Source organism: Xiphophorus hellerii, chromosome 9, assembly GCF_003331165.1.
Source record: "Xiphophorus hellerii strain 12219 chromosome 9, Xiphophorus_hellerii-4.1, whole genome shotgun sequence".
Classification (NCBI taxonomy): domain Eukaryota; kingdom Metazoa; phylum Chordata; class Actinopteri; order Cyprinodontiformes; family Poeciliidae; genus Xiphophorus; species Xiphophorus hellerii.
Window position 1 is genome coordinate 29,590,538 of NC_045680.1, and position 12,144 is coordinate 29,602,681.

The 12,144-nt window shown below is 43.1% G+C and overlaps 2 protein-coding genes across 7 annotated transcripts in view; both read left to right on the top strand.

The window, feature by feature from the left end:
• The window catches only part of LOC116726052 (uncharacterized), a 591,833-nt gene that overhangs the window by 541,186 nt on the left and 38,503 nt on the right, over positions 1-12,144 (top strand). The window lies entirely within an intron of this gene.
• Positions 1-12,144, top strand: part of eps15l1a (epidermal growth factor receptor pathway substrate 15-like 1a) — a 138,560-nt gene that overhangs the window by 105,404 nt on the left and 21,012 nt on the right. For 4 of the 6 annotated variants that reach the window (XM_032572523.1, XM_032572526.1, XM_032572525.1 and 1 more), the window contains 5 exons: positions 147-283; positions 407-470; positions 3,071-3,216; positions 10,887-10,980; positions 11,915-12,123. In XM_032572523.1, coding sequence (XP_032428414.1) covers positions 147-283; positions 407-470; positions 3,071-3,216; positions 10,887-10,980; positions 11,915-12,123 — 650 coding nt within the window. Of the gene's footprint in view, positions 1-146; positions 284-406; positions 471-3,070; positions 3,217-10,886; positions 10,981-11,914; positions 12,124-12,144 lie in introns of those variants that run through there. The other 2 variants (XR_004340523.1, XM_032572522.1) reach the window with 2 other exon arrangements.

The window sequence follows — 12,144 nt, forward strand, 5'->3', positions numbered from 1 at the left end:
GTGACAATGGAAATAACACTAAATAGTTTTGTTGTAAGCCTATTCTTTGGGGCGCATAGACATTTCATCAGCATTGGGATGTTCTTTACCTTTTTTGGTCACGCCTGAATAATACATAATTATATGTTCCAATATTTTGCCTTCAGATCCTTTTGAAGGAGATCCTTTTAAAGAAGCAGATCCATTCAAGGCTTCATCTGAAGATTTTTTTAAGAAGACTACAAAGATGGATCATTTTTCCACAACAGATCCTTTTTGTAAAAGTGCCACTCTACCCTCCAAGGTATTTGGAATGTTAAGACTACTGTACAGAATACCATGACTCGTGTTAAAAATGCTTCCTTAATGACTTTATTCTGAATCTTACTGTGCTTATATTAACAGTTGTTTTTTCTTTTGTCTGCAGCAAACGAGTCACTTTGCAGGAGGTGACCCATTTTCTACAAACCACCAGAAACCCAGAGGATCAGGTACAATTAATCATTCAATTTTATCTTTGCACCTGTAAATATTGTGTACACTAGTTTCTTCTTTCTCTGTCAAATTAGAGTATTGCGGTAAGTAGGCTACATACTGTCTTGGTTTTATCCAAACATTCATTACGGTGTTTGTTAAAGCAAAATTTGCCACCAAGCACGCCAAGTCTGACACTCCTTGTTCATCTTTTCACTTAATGCAGATTAATGTAATATTACGTATTACATTACGTAATATTAATGTGTTTTTTTATATTATTCATTATCCTGATGTGTGTAGGAGTAGACCCAATCGTAGCAGGCAGTAGACGTAGTTAATGTGGATATTTTTAATGAAGAAAGTGAACTAACAAAAATCCAAAATCCAGGGGAACAAGGAAATCCAAAACACAAGGAAACGGGAGACACAAGGTTAACAAAGGTAGTGACTAGCAACATGGTGAGCAGGGTAACGAGACGGACTAGCAAGTTGTGATTGAGATGGAGGAGCTTAAATACTGGGAGGTAATAAATGGAACAATGGACCTAACTAGATGAAATGAGAGTAGTTGGCACAGGAACTAGCTGAGGGGTGGGGAGAAGATGGCACAAGGAAGCTAAGAAGATCTGCTGGGGAAAACAAAAGGGAGGAAACGGGGAGCTGAAAATACTTATAATACAGAAGACACATTAAGAGTAAAGAAAACCTGATACATTAGAGAGACAAAGACATGAGGGGAAACCCTCATGTCTTTGTCATGAGGGTTTCCCCTCATGACAAAGGGTTTCCCCTGGCGCCAGGGGAAACCTGGCGCCAGGGGAGGCGCCAGGTTTCCCCTGGCGCCAGGGTTTCCCCTGGCGCCGTATAGGGGGGAAATGTTATGGCAATTCCAAGGACCCCTGACCAACAGGGGTCCTTCCATAATTTTTATTTATTTATTTTTATTTTGTTCATAGAAAAAAAATAGGGCCCTGTCGATTACAAAATTAATTATATTGTGTTTTCTAAAATTATTTTTAACAGTAAAAATGAAATGTTCCCCCTCCCAGACCAAAAAGCCCACATTTGCCTTGAACCCCCTGGATCTGCATGAAATGGTTTATTCCTGCTTAGCGCTTGACGGTGACGGTGTTCAGCAGCAGTCAGAAGACAAGAACCACTGTGACAGTTACTATGCTGCTAAGAAAAATAATAAAGTTAGGTTTTCAAAAAATAGAGACAGAGAGAGAAAAAGGTAAAAGTGTCAATTTGTAACCCAGTTTTTCTCTGAGAGTTGGGGAGACTGTGTGAGATTATCAACCATTTAGCATAGTTAGCTTAGCTACAGACTGCTGCTTGTCTCTATTTCACAAACATTTAATTAATTTAGAAAAGAAATTACCAACATATTCATATATTGAACTTGTCCCTGTACCTTTTACCACACTTAACAGGTGAGTCAGTCAGCAGCAGCTCTAACCCTCGTCCCTCCTGACCCGTCCTCTCCTAAGTGAAATTAAAAATGCAGTATGTAACTTTTAGATATATATTTATTTTTTTACATATTTGTTAAAACTGTCATTATGTTGTGACAGTATGACATGAGAGATAATCTGTGAAAAATCTATTTCCTCTGCCTTCTCCCACTGCTATCTAGAAACAACTAATCAGGGACAGGAGAGTTTAAGCGTTGACAGTCACAATCTCATGTGGCTGCTCCTCCCTATGCTGCAGCTAGTGCAGTCTGTTGTGAATGCTCAGTCTAGTTAGCATAGCTACTAGGAGTATCTAGGAGGATTAAATGAAAATGAGCTACAATCACTTAAACCTTGACATGGACTTAAACATACAATAATAAGATAACCTAAGGTAACCATAGAATAAATGTAACTAGAAACACTATGAAGGACTGAAAATAAGGAAAGCAACAAGACAATTCTAATCACACAAACCTCAAATAATAAAACTGAAATGACCATGAAGGGCTAACCTAAAGTGAACTAAAACATAATGATAAATAAGATGCAAAACCGAAACCAAAAACCCAGAGTCCTGACATTCATATACTTTGACAACCCTAGTTTAAACCCCAACCAGGTCTAGATAATTGACGTTTTTGCCCCTGCCTTTTTAACAGGCTCTTCCCTTGCCTCTCAGCCATGCTGCTTCCTGCTTGCTCTGTTTTGATGCCAGCCGATTATGTCATCAACAAGCATGTTTTCGGTTAGCCGGTAGACTGCATAGGCCAAATTTCATTTCTACTATATACCGTATTACTACTTTCTGCAAGATTTAAAAGTGTGGGTTTGTTGAGAAGTTTTAACCATTCTTCCGACACAGTCACATTCTTCCGTCAAGTCTGTCACTGATGTACAATAAGTGGTCATGGTTGACAACCTGCGCTTTATTTATGCTCAAAGATGTTCTGTCAAGTCAAGGTCATATAAAACTGACTCATTCATGTCTTTATAGGTCTTGCTTTGTGCACTGTCATGTTGGAACAGGAAGGCACCATCTCCAAACTGTTCTCACAAAATTTGAAGCAAAAGTCTTCAGATATCTGTGTTTGCTGAATCTTTAGAAACCTGTTTTTTTAGTTTCTTTCACTGAAATACTGTTACCATGTTATTTTCAGATCTGTTCTCAACACTGGACCCCTTTGGGAGTAGTACGTTCAACAGTGCCACAAACAGCTGCACTGACTTTGCAGACTTCAGCCACATGTCAAAAGCCAGAGACCCCTTTGAAGGAAGGGCCAACTGGCTTCCAGATTATCAGAAGGTATGGTACTCATGTGAATGTTTCATCTTTATTACTTTATGCAGGTTTCTATATGGCTCTGAATGAAAACCCTAATTGAAATTGTCGCCATTTTTAGTTAGTAGTACCGAGCTGTTGATATTGTTCATTAAAAAAGAACTTGAGATGGTTTAACCTGAAGTCACAAATAAAATTTATGTAGGGCTATTACACAGCCCTACATAATAGAAATCAATAGAAATATTTAATTGTCCATAGTTGACTCACAATTAGTTACAAATTAATTGAAGGTTTTTCAAAAATTTTCTAATGTACTTTAACAATATTTTAAGCTTATTATATTACTTTAACTCTTCCAGATTCTTAGTGCGATGCTCAGGATTCCTGGGGGTGTCTTGTCTGTCTGTCAGTTCCCAAAACCACACACACACAAAAACTCGCTGGGGTGAGGGGATGCTCTTGAGCAGTAATGGAGTAGACCTGTTTTGTAGAGCTCTGTGTCACTGCCTCTGTTTAACATTTAATTACTGCACCAAAGTTCTTCATTTTTTTGACTGGAAGACCAGTAGACACCTGTTATTGCAATATATTGCAGTTTTGGTTGATTACACCATGCCAATGAAAGACAAAACTCAGAAATTGACAGCTCAGGCAAGCTTAGCTGCTAGCAACGAGGCTAGAGGGGTTGCAATTCTTATGTGCAAGTCCATTCCGGTTATTTTTGACTTCATGTCTGCAGACTCAGAGGGGAGTCTGAGTCACTGGTGAAATCAATTCCATCCCAGTGGCTCTTTTAAATTCAAATTGCGACTGCTTTGATTTTTTTTTTTTTTTGGAAGATTTTTGACATTGTTGCACAATGCAATAATCAAGATATAATTATAGGAGGCGACTTGAATTGTTATCTCGATCCCATATTGGATAGGTCCTCCAATAAGGTTGCTTCTCCTCTGAAATCAGTGGCAGTTATATATGATTTCATGAAGTCACTAAATTTTGTTTATCTGGAGCTTCAGCATCCTTTTGATCGTAAATACAATTTTTTTCACCCACACATGACCAGAATTGGTCACTTTTTAATTGATTCTAACTTAATTTCACGTATTATGTATGACAGCATCTTAATTTCAGATCACGTCCCTCTTTTAACACAGATCCACTTTAATCTTGATGCTCCTTTGTTTAATTGGAAATGTATCACCCCTCAATACAAACAAATCATTTCAAGATTATATTTCAAGACTATATCAGCCAAGACTTCAGATTTTCTTCTGTTTAATGTCAATGGAGAAGTATCTGACTCAGTTTTTTTGGGAGTCATTTAAAATGGTATTAAGGGGTAGCATTATTTCTTATCAGTCTTCAATTAACAAGGCCAGATCACAGCGTCTTTCACATATTGAGGCTAAGTTGGCAGTGTTGGAGTACAACTATCAGAATACAAATGATGGAAGGCCGCCAGGCTTTACTTGCCCCCTCTCCCACAACCGTCTGCCAGGCTAAACGTTGCTTGTTTTTGTTTATTTAAAAAAATATATTTTTTTTTATAAACCATACTGCAAGCATCTCTGCTGCACTGAATATGTCATTAGCAGGACAGAATCATTGTCAACGGATAGTTGATTAATCGCATTGGCTGCCTCTCGCGCTGTTGCAGTTTGATCTCTGAAGTTTACCGTTGTGCAGATTGCACACCCAATCTTTCACTCAAACTAGAAATGGGCTTACCATGGGCATTTATATTAATCACCCGTGAGGACTCATGTTTCTTTGGAGAATTTTTCATTAAGGTATGTGTCAAGTTTAAATGCAACTTTGTTTTCTCTGCTTGCACAGTTCAATGTGAACCCCAAATCACTTTCAGAGGTGTGTTGAGCGAGCAGCAGGAATAATACATCTTTGTGAACAAAGAATTATGTGTGCCGTGTTAATTTATATCTCACACATGCTGCCCAGTGCTGGACTCTGTCTGTGCTGATAAAGTTCATGTATGTGTTCCAGGTTAGACAATGTGTTATTGTGCCGGAAGTTCAGCCTGTGGAGGAAATGTTGCACTTGCCTCGTAGTCACGCAGCATGCTGGTTTTATTTTTGTTTTATTTTTGCAGCGATACGAAGTCGCAAAAAATATGCAATGTTGGATGCAGTGCTGAATAAGCGCTCACTCTCAACGCTTGTGCAGGGTGCAGGCAGGTATTCTATTGCTACTGGGGCAAGGCCAGGGAAGCGTTCCTTGTTAGCTTTCCAGTTTTCCAATGATGATGCACTTCGAGAGATGGGTGGCTCCATGAGGCAGACTATCATCTCTGTTGGTGTTGCACCTACGGCGTGAACCTGCTGCATGGTTTCTTCTGCCAGGATTTCACCAAATATGGAAGACAAGGAACCTGGTCATGGGATTTTCTCTGCTGTTAGGGTTGGGGCTAGGCTCGCCCTGTGTGGCAGAGGGTGAGCCTCAGGCAGAGCTGAGATGGAGTTCAGGCAGAGTGAAGGTTATCCTGCAATAGTCAGCCCCGCCCACTCCTCACTACTCCCCAGGGCTGCCTACTGACCAGTTCTCCGTCTAACAGGTCCGGAAAATCTCTGAGACCTGGGTATTACCCTAAGAGTACTCTATAAGAGATAATCTATTTAAACTGGTGGCGAAAGTGATTCGTCTAGCTCTAACTACCTCCAATCCAGAAGTTATGACCCTTTACAGTTAAGAAACAATCAGCTGAGTAGCCCTCGCAGCTGCATAATTCCAATAACCACTTCTGTTAACGGTAGCCCACTTTCTAAATCATAACTTGCACTTGGAACCGGCTAGATTATGTTTAGTGACTTAGATGTAAGTCCCAGGGTCATTATTTTATCTCACCAAAGGAAATTACGAAGCCTCCTATTTACTGGAATCATGTATATTGGTTTTACCTCAATTAAAAGAACTGGACAAAGATTAAATGACTCTATTAATTCCAATGTCCACCAACCTCATTAGAATTTTGTAGTATAAATTTATTAAGCAAGCTTAAGCAGGGATATGCAACATACAAATCAATAATCAATCGTATATAATTCAAAAACAGTGTAATAAAATTTACATGTACAATCATACTACCCTGTCTCTTTTCCCTAACTTAAGTCGCACGTTCTGAAATGGAATTTCAATGAGCAGATTCAACTCATACCCAGACGATGGTGGATCTTTTGGCAACAGGAATTTCTAGCATCCTTGGTTGAGGTCTTTGCCTTGTGTGGAAAAAACCCTCCTTAGAAAGGAAACAAAGAAGAATGGGTCCGAATCCTTTTGCAAAACCCAGTTCCTCATCCCTGAGGGACCTTTGTCCTTCCTCCAAGTCTTGTTGCAGAGTTTGAAATTGCTGGGTTGAGACGAGACCAACGGTCGAATAAAGAACCAGAGATGGGGCGATGGGACCCAGTCCTTTCTTAGCGGTGTGAAGTCCGAGCTCCCCCGTGGTTCTGAAGTGCGGTCCGTAGCTCAATCTGCTCCTGCAGGTTGTCTCTTCTTCTGCGCCGCCGGACTGGGAACAACTGGTTCCTCTTTTCAGCACGTTTTTATACATTTCTCCACCATGTGTGTGTATGGGGAGGTTTGGTCTACGTGACTTTCTTCACATCTGCTGTCTCTCATGAAAAAAGTCCCCACATTTCCCAACCTGTTTTTGCTGACCGTAATGGAAGTTCCCGTACTTCCCCATTCCCCGTTGCCTCAGCCAAACTCACCGCACCACCCATCAGGTGCGCCCTGGCCATCTGTTCAGAACCGCTTGCGACATTTCCTGTTATCAGGGCTGTACTGCATTTCTCTCTGTTCTATAATTCACTATCATTTATTATAATTCATTAAACACATTCAATCTGTTGTTAAACCTGTTTGAATTGATTACATAAGATCACAACTTCATATTCATTGACAATAAATCACATCTTTTGTCTTATTGTTAATCATTAACATAATCATTACATAGTTAAATCATTACAGATCATTAATCAGAGATTCTTTGCAGAAAGTTATTGAGTGATTACCTATACTCATATTATTCAGATTTATTCAACTTAATTAACTTTTAATCAAACTACAAGATTACTTTATGTCTTCCAAGCCATTATGCACCTTTTTCTGCGTGTGCCTGGAAAGATCTCATACCCTTATGCCAGTTTTCTTGACAAGAGCTACGTCTGGAAAATATTTACGTCCCGGGGCTCCAAGTGCGAGAGCAGTCTGCGAAACCCGGCATCTTCCACCACTGAGAATGGTTGGTCGTGTAGTCCGATGAATTCCATTATTTTTCTGGTAACTTGTTTTGCCTTCTGACTTTCACGTTCATATGGACGAGTGTTGGTAGCTTCTCTCTGACTGCTCCCAGTGTCTTTTTCTGATTCTGTGCTGTGAGCTTCAAAAACTCACCATACTCTGCCAAGTGATTGTTTTTTAGATGTCTTATTAAATTTGTGGTCTTGAAGGATTTTGATATGCTACCCTCTATAAGCATTTTGCTAGGCAGGCTGATCAACCGACTCATCAGGACCCGGAGTATCTGCGGCGGTTAAGATTGTAGATCCCACGCCCTGGAACCGGGCCCCGCCCTCGAGATTTGAACTCGAGTGGTGTTCTGTTGTTGGACTTCTGTGCTCGTCATGGATTGTCCATAACGAACACCATGTTCAAGCATAAGGGTGTCCATATGTGCACTTGGCACCAGGACACCTAGGCCACAGTTTGATGATCGACTTTGTCATTGTTTCATCGGATCTGCAGCCATATGTCTTGGACACTCGGGTGAAGAGAGGTGCGGAGCTGTCCACTGACCACTACCTGGTGGTGAGTTGGCTCCGGTGGTGGCGGAGGAAGCTGGTCAGACCTGGCAGGCCCAAACGTGTTGTGAGGGTCTGATGGGAACGTCTGGCGGAATCCCCTGTGAGACAGGGCTTTAACTCCCATCTCCGGCAAAACTTCGAACATGTCCCGGAGGAGGTGGGGGACATGGAGTCTGAGTGGACCATGTTCCGTGCCTCCATTGTCGAGGCGGCCGATTGGAGCTGTGGCCGCAAGGTTGTCGGTGCCTGTCGCGGTGGCAACCCTCGAACCCGTTGGTGGACACCTTCGGCGAGGGATGCCGTCAGACTGAAGAAGGAGTCCTATCGGGCCTTTTTGGCCTGTGGGACCCTGGAAGCAGCTGATGGGTACCAGCGGGCGAAGCGGCATGCGGCTCGGGTGGTTGCTGAGGCAAAAACTCGGGCATGGGAGGAGTTTGGAGAGGCCGTGGAGAAAGACTTCCGTACGACTTCGAGGCGATTCTGGTCCACCATCCGGCGTCTCGGGGGGGGGGGGTGCAGTACGGCACCAACACTGTTTATAGTGGGGATGGTGTGCTGCTGACCTCTACTCAGGACATTGTGGGCCGGTGGGCAGAATACTTCGAAGACCTCCTCAATCCCACCAACATGTCTTCCATTGAGGAAGCTGAGCCTGGGGACTCTGGGTTGGGCTCTCCAATCTCTGGGGACGAGGTCACCGAGGTGATTAAAAAGCTCCTCGGTGGCAGGGCCCCAGGGGTGGATGAGATCCGCCCGGAGTTCCTTAAGGCTCTGGATGTTGTAGGGTTGTGTTGGCTGACGCGACTTTGCAATATCGCATGGACATCGGGGGCAGTTCTCCTGGATTGGCAGACTGGGGTGGTGGTCCCCCTGTTCAAAAAAGGGGACTGGAGGGTGTGCTCCAATTATAGAGGGGTCATACTCTTAAGCCTCCCTGGCAAAGTCTATTCAGGGGTCCTGGAGAGGAGGGTCCGTCGGATAGTCGAACCTCGGATTCAGGAAGAGCAGTGTGGTTTTCGTCCTGGTCATGGAACACTGGACCAGCTCTACACCCTCGGCAGGGTCCTGGAGGGTGCATGGGAGTTCGCCCAACCAGTCTACATGTGTTTTGTGGACTTGTAGAAGGCGTTCGACCGTGTCCCTCTTGGAGCCCTGTGGGGGGTTCTCTGGGAGTATGGTGTGCCGGGCCCTTTGATACGGGCTGTCAGGTCCCTGTATGACCGGTGTCAGAGTCTGTCCCGCATTGCCGGCAGTAAGTCGGGCTCATTTCCGGTGAGAGTTGGACTCCGCCAGGGCTGCCCTTTGTCACCGATTCTGTTCATCACTGTCATGGACAGAATTTCTAGGCGCAGCCAAGGTGTTGATGGGATCCGATTTGGTGGCCTTAGGATCTCATCGCTGCTTTTTGCAGATGATGTGGTCCTTCTGGCTTCATCAGGTCGTGATCTGCAGCTCTCGCTGGAGCGGTTTCTCAGCCGAGTGTGAAGCGGCCGGGATGAGGATCAGTGCCTCCAAATCCGAGGCCATGGTCTTGAGCCGGAAAAGGGTGGAGTGCCTTCTCCGGGTCAGGGGGGGGGGTGTTCTGCCCCAAGTGGAGGAGTTCAAGTATCTCGGGATCTTGTTCACGAATGGGGGAAGAAGGGAGCGGGAGATCGACAGGCGGATTGGCGCAGTGTCTGCTGTCAAGCGGGCGCTGTACCGGTCCATCGTGGTGAAGAGAGAGCTGAGCCAATAAGTGAAGCTTCGATTTACCGGTCGATCTACGTTTTCATGAGCTTTGGGTCATGACCGAAAGAACTAAATCGCGGATACAAGCGCCCGAAATGGGTTTTCTCCGTAGGGTGTCTGGGCTCTCCCTTAGAGATAGGGTGAGAAGCTCAGTCATCCGGGAGGGACTCAGAGTAGAGCCGCTGCTCCTTCACATCGAGAGGAGCCAGTTGAGGTGGCTTGGGCATCTGGTCAGGATGCCTCCTGGACGCCTCCCTGGTGAGGTGTTCCGGGCACGTCCCACCGGGAGGAGGCCCCGGGGAAGACCCAGGACACGCTGGAGGGACTATGTCTCTCGGCTGGCCTGGGAACGCCTCGGGACTCCCCCGGAAGATCTGGAAGAAGTGGCCGGGGAGAGGGAAGTCTGTTCCTCCCTTCTGAAGCTGCTACCCCCGCGACCTGACCCCGGATAAGCGGAAGAAGATGGATGGATGGATGGGTGGATGGATGGATGGATGGATGGGCGTTTTTATGATGTAAAGCACTTTGAAATGCCTTGTTGCTGAAATATGCTGGACAAATAAAACTTGATTGATTGATAGAACCACTGATCAGACCCAAAATGCAGGTGTGTTGAGGAACTGAGTCCTGTTCCATCTGGGGTGCCCAAAGTCGGTCCTCGAGGGCCGGCATCCTGCTTGTTTTAGTACTCTCCCTGGTTTAACACACCTGGATCAAATGATGGCTTGTTAGAAGGCCTAAGAAGAATACTGACCCACTGGTTGATACTACCAGGGAGAGAACTAAAACGTGCAGGATGCCGGCCCTCGAGGACCGACTTTGAGCACCCCTGATCTGGGACAATTACATTGTAACACCTAACACTAAAATTTGTTCTTTTAAACAACCCTGTGGTACCTGTTTACTCCATAGTTCACTCAACCACACTGCCATCAAAGTAATAAATAAATTTCACCATGCCATTTTTAAAAATAATGTAAATAAGAATAACTTCACGCTTGATTATATATTTATGGGTAAAAAATACTAACAATAATAAGCTTAATATGTTGTCCAACAGGTGTCCTGAATCCAGTGATTTTTTTTTCAGGATTAATATCTGAAAAAAAAATCTGTTGATTTCTACAATTTTTTCTGTTCTAGCCAGTATTTGTAGATGACCCTTTCACCAGGAAAACAGACATGCCAGCTCTGCCACCTAAAAGAAGTATACCGCCAAGGCCCAAACCACCCAGCGGTGAGTGGCTCATGACATGGTCAACAGCTATAAGCTTTTTCAAAAAAAAGTCCAGTTTTTGCAAGTCTATATTACCTCATAGAATTTCTCCAACCAAACTAAAGCATATCACATAATTTTCAAAATGGAAGCAACTTTGGCTTTTATCATGTAAATACAGTACTTCTCTGTTAGCTTTATTCACTACATCCTTTTCTCAGCCATGGGTTACCTTGCTTTGTATTAAAATTGATTCTTAGACAGAAGATACTTCAGTTATTAAGATTCCATCGAAATCAACCATTACGTAATTTGCCAAGAACTCAAAGAGACATGTAGAAAGATTCAAGGTGTCAAAGAGAATCTTACACTAATATAAAACCTGACAAAATATTCCGGTTAGGAGTCGGATGAAGGACTGTCAAGAAATGGGCAAAGTTTGAAGACAGACTGACAATTTGCAACTCACATTTGTCCTTTCTCTCTCATTATCAATGAAACAATGCCAGAACTTTTTGACAGAGACAAAAAGAAAACTTTAAACCACTCAGAAGCCCCATGGGAACCCAGGACAAACCAATCTCTATTCAAGGAGTGTAGACAGTTTTCTTGTTTCATTGTTTATTTTATTTTGGGATCTCTTGAAAATGGTATTATTGAGCTGAAGTATATTTCCAAAACATTTGACAAAAATAATTTTTTTATTTGCCTTGAAACATTTGTTTTGAATTGGGATATATGAATAAACTGAATCGAATCAGCTAGACATATTTGTGTTTTAGTCAGATGTTAAGAGAGGTATAACTTGTTAACACTTACATTTACACATACATTTTGTAACCTTATGTGGTTTTAGTTTTTCTGTCATTATTTATGGGATATCGATTTGTTTTTCAAGAAAATGCATCTGTCTTGATTATCTATCTATTCATTTAACTGTGTCTTTTTTCTCCAGGTACAACAACACCAGTAAGCTTGATTGCCACAGCAGATCCTTCCAAACCATGTGACCCTTTCCAGGCTTTTGGTGCTGATGTCATAGACCATTTTCAGGCTAAAAAAGGTCTAGGTGACCCATTCAGTGGAAAAGATCCCTTCATCCCATCATCAGCATCAAGTAATGCTCCTAAAGAATCTACCTCCGGTTTTACAGATGTCAGTTCCGTAAGTTGAGACTTGGTGATA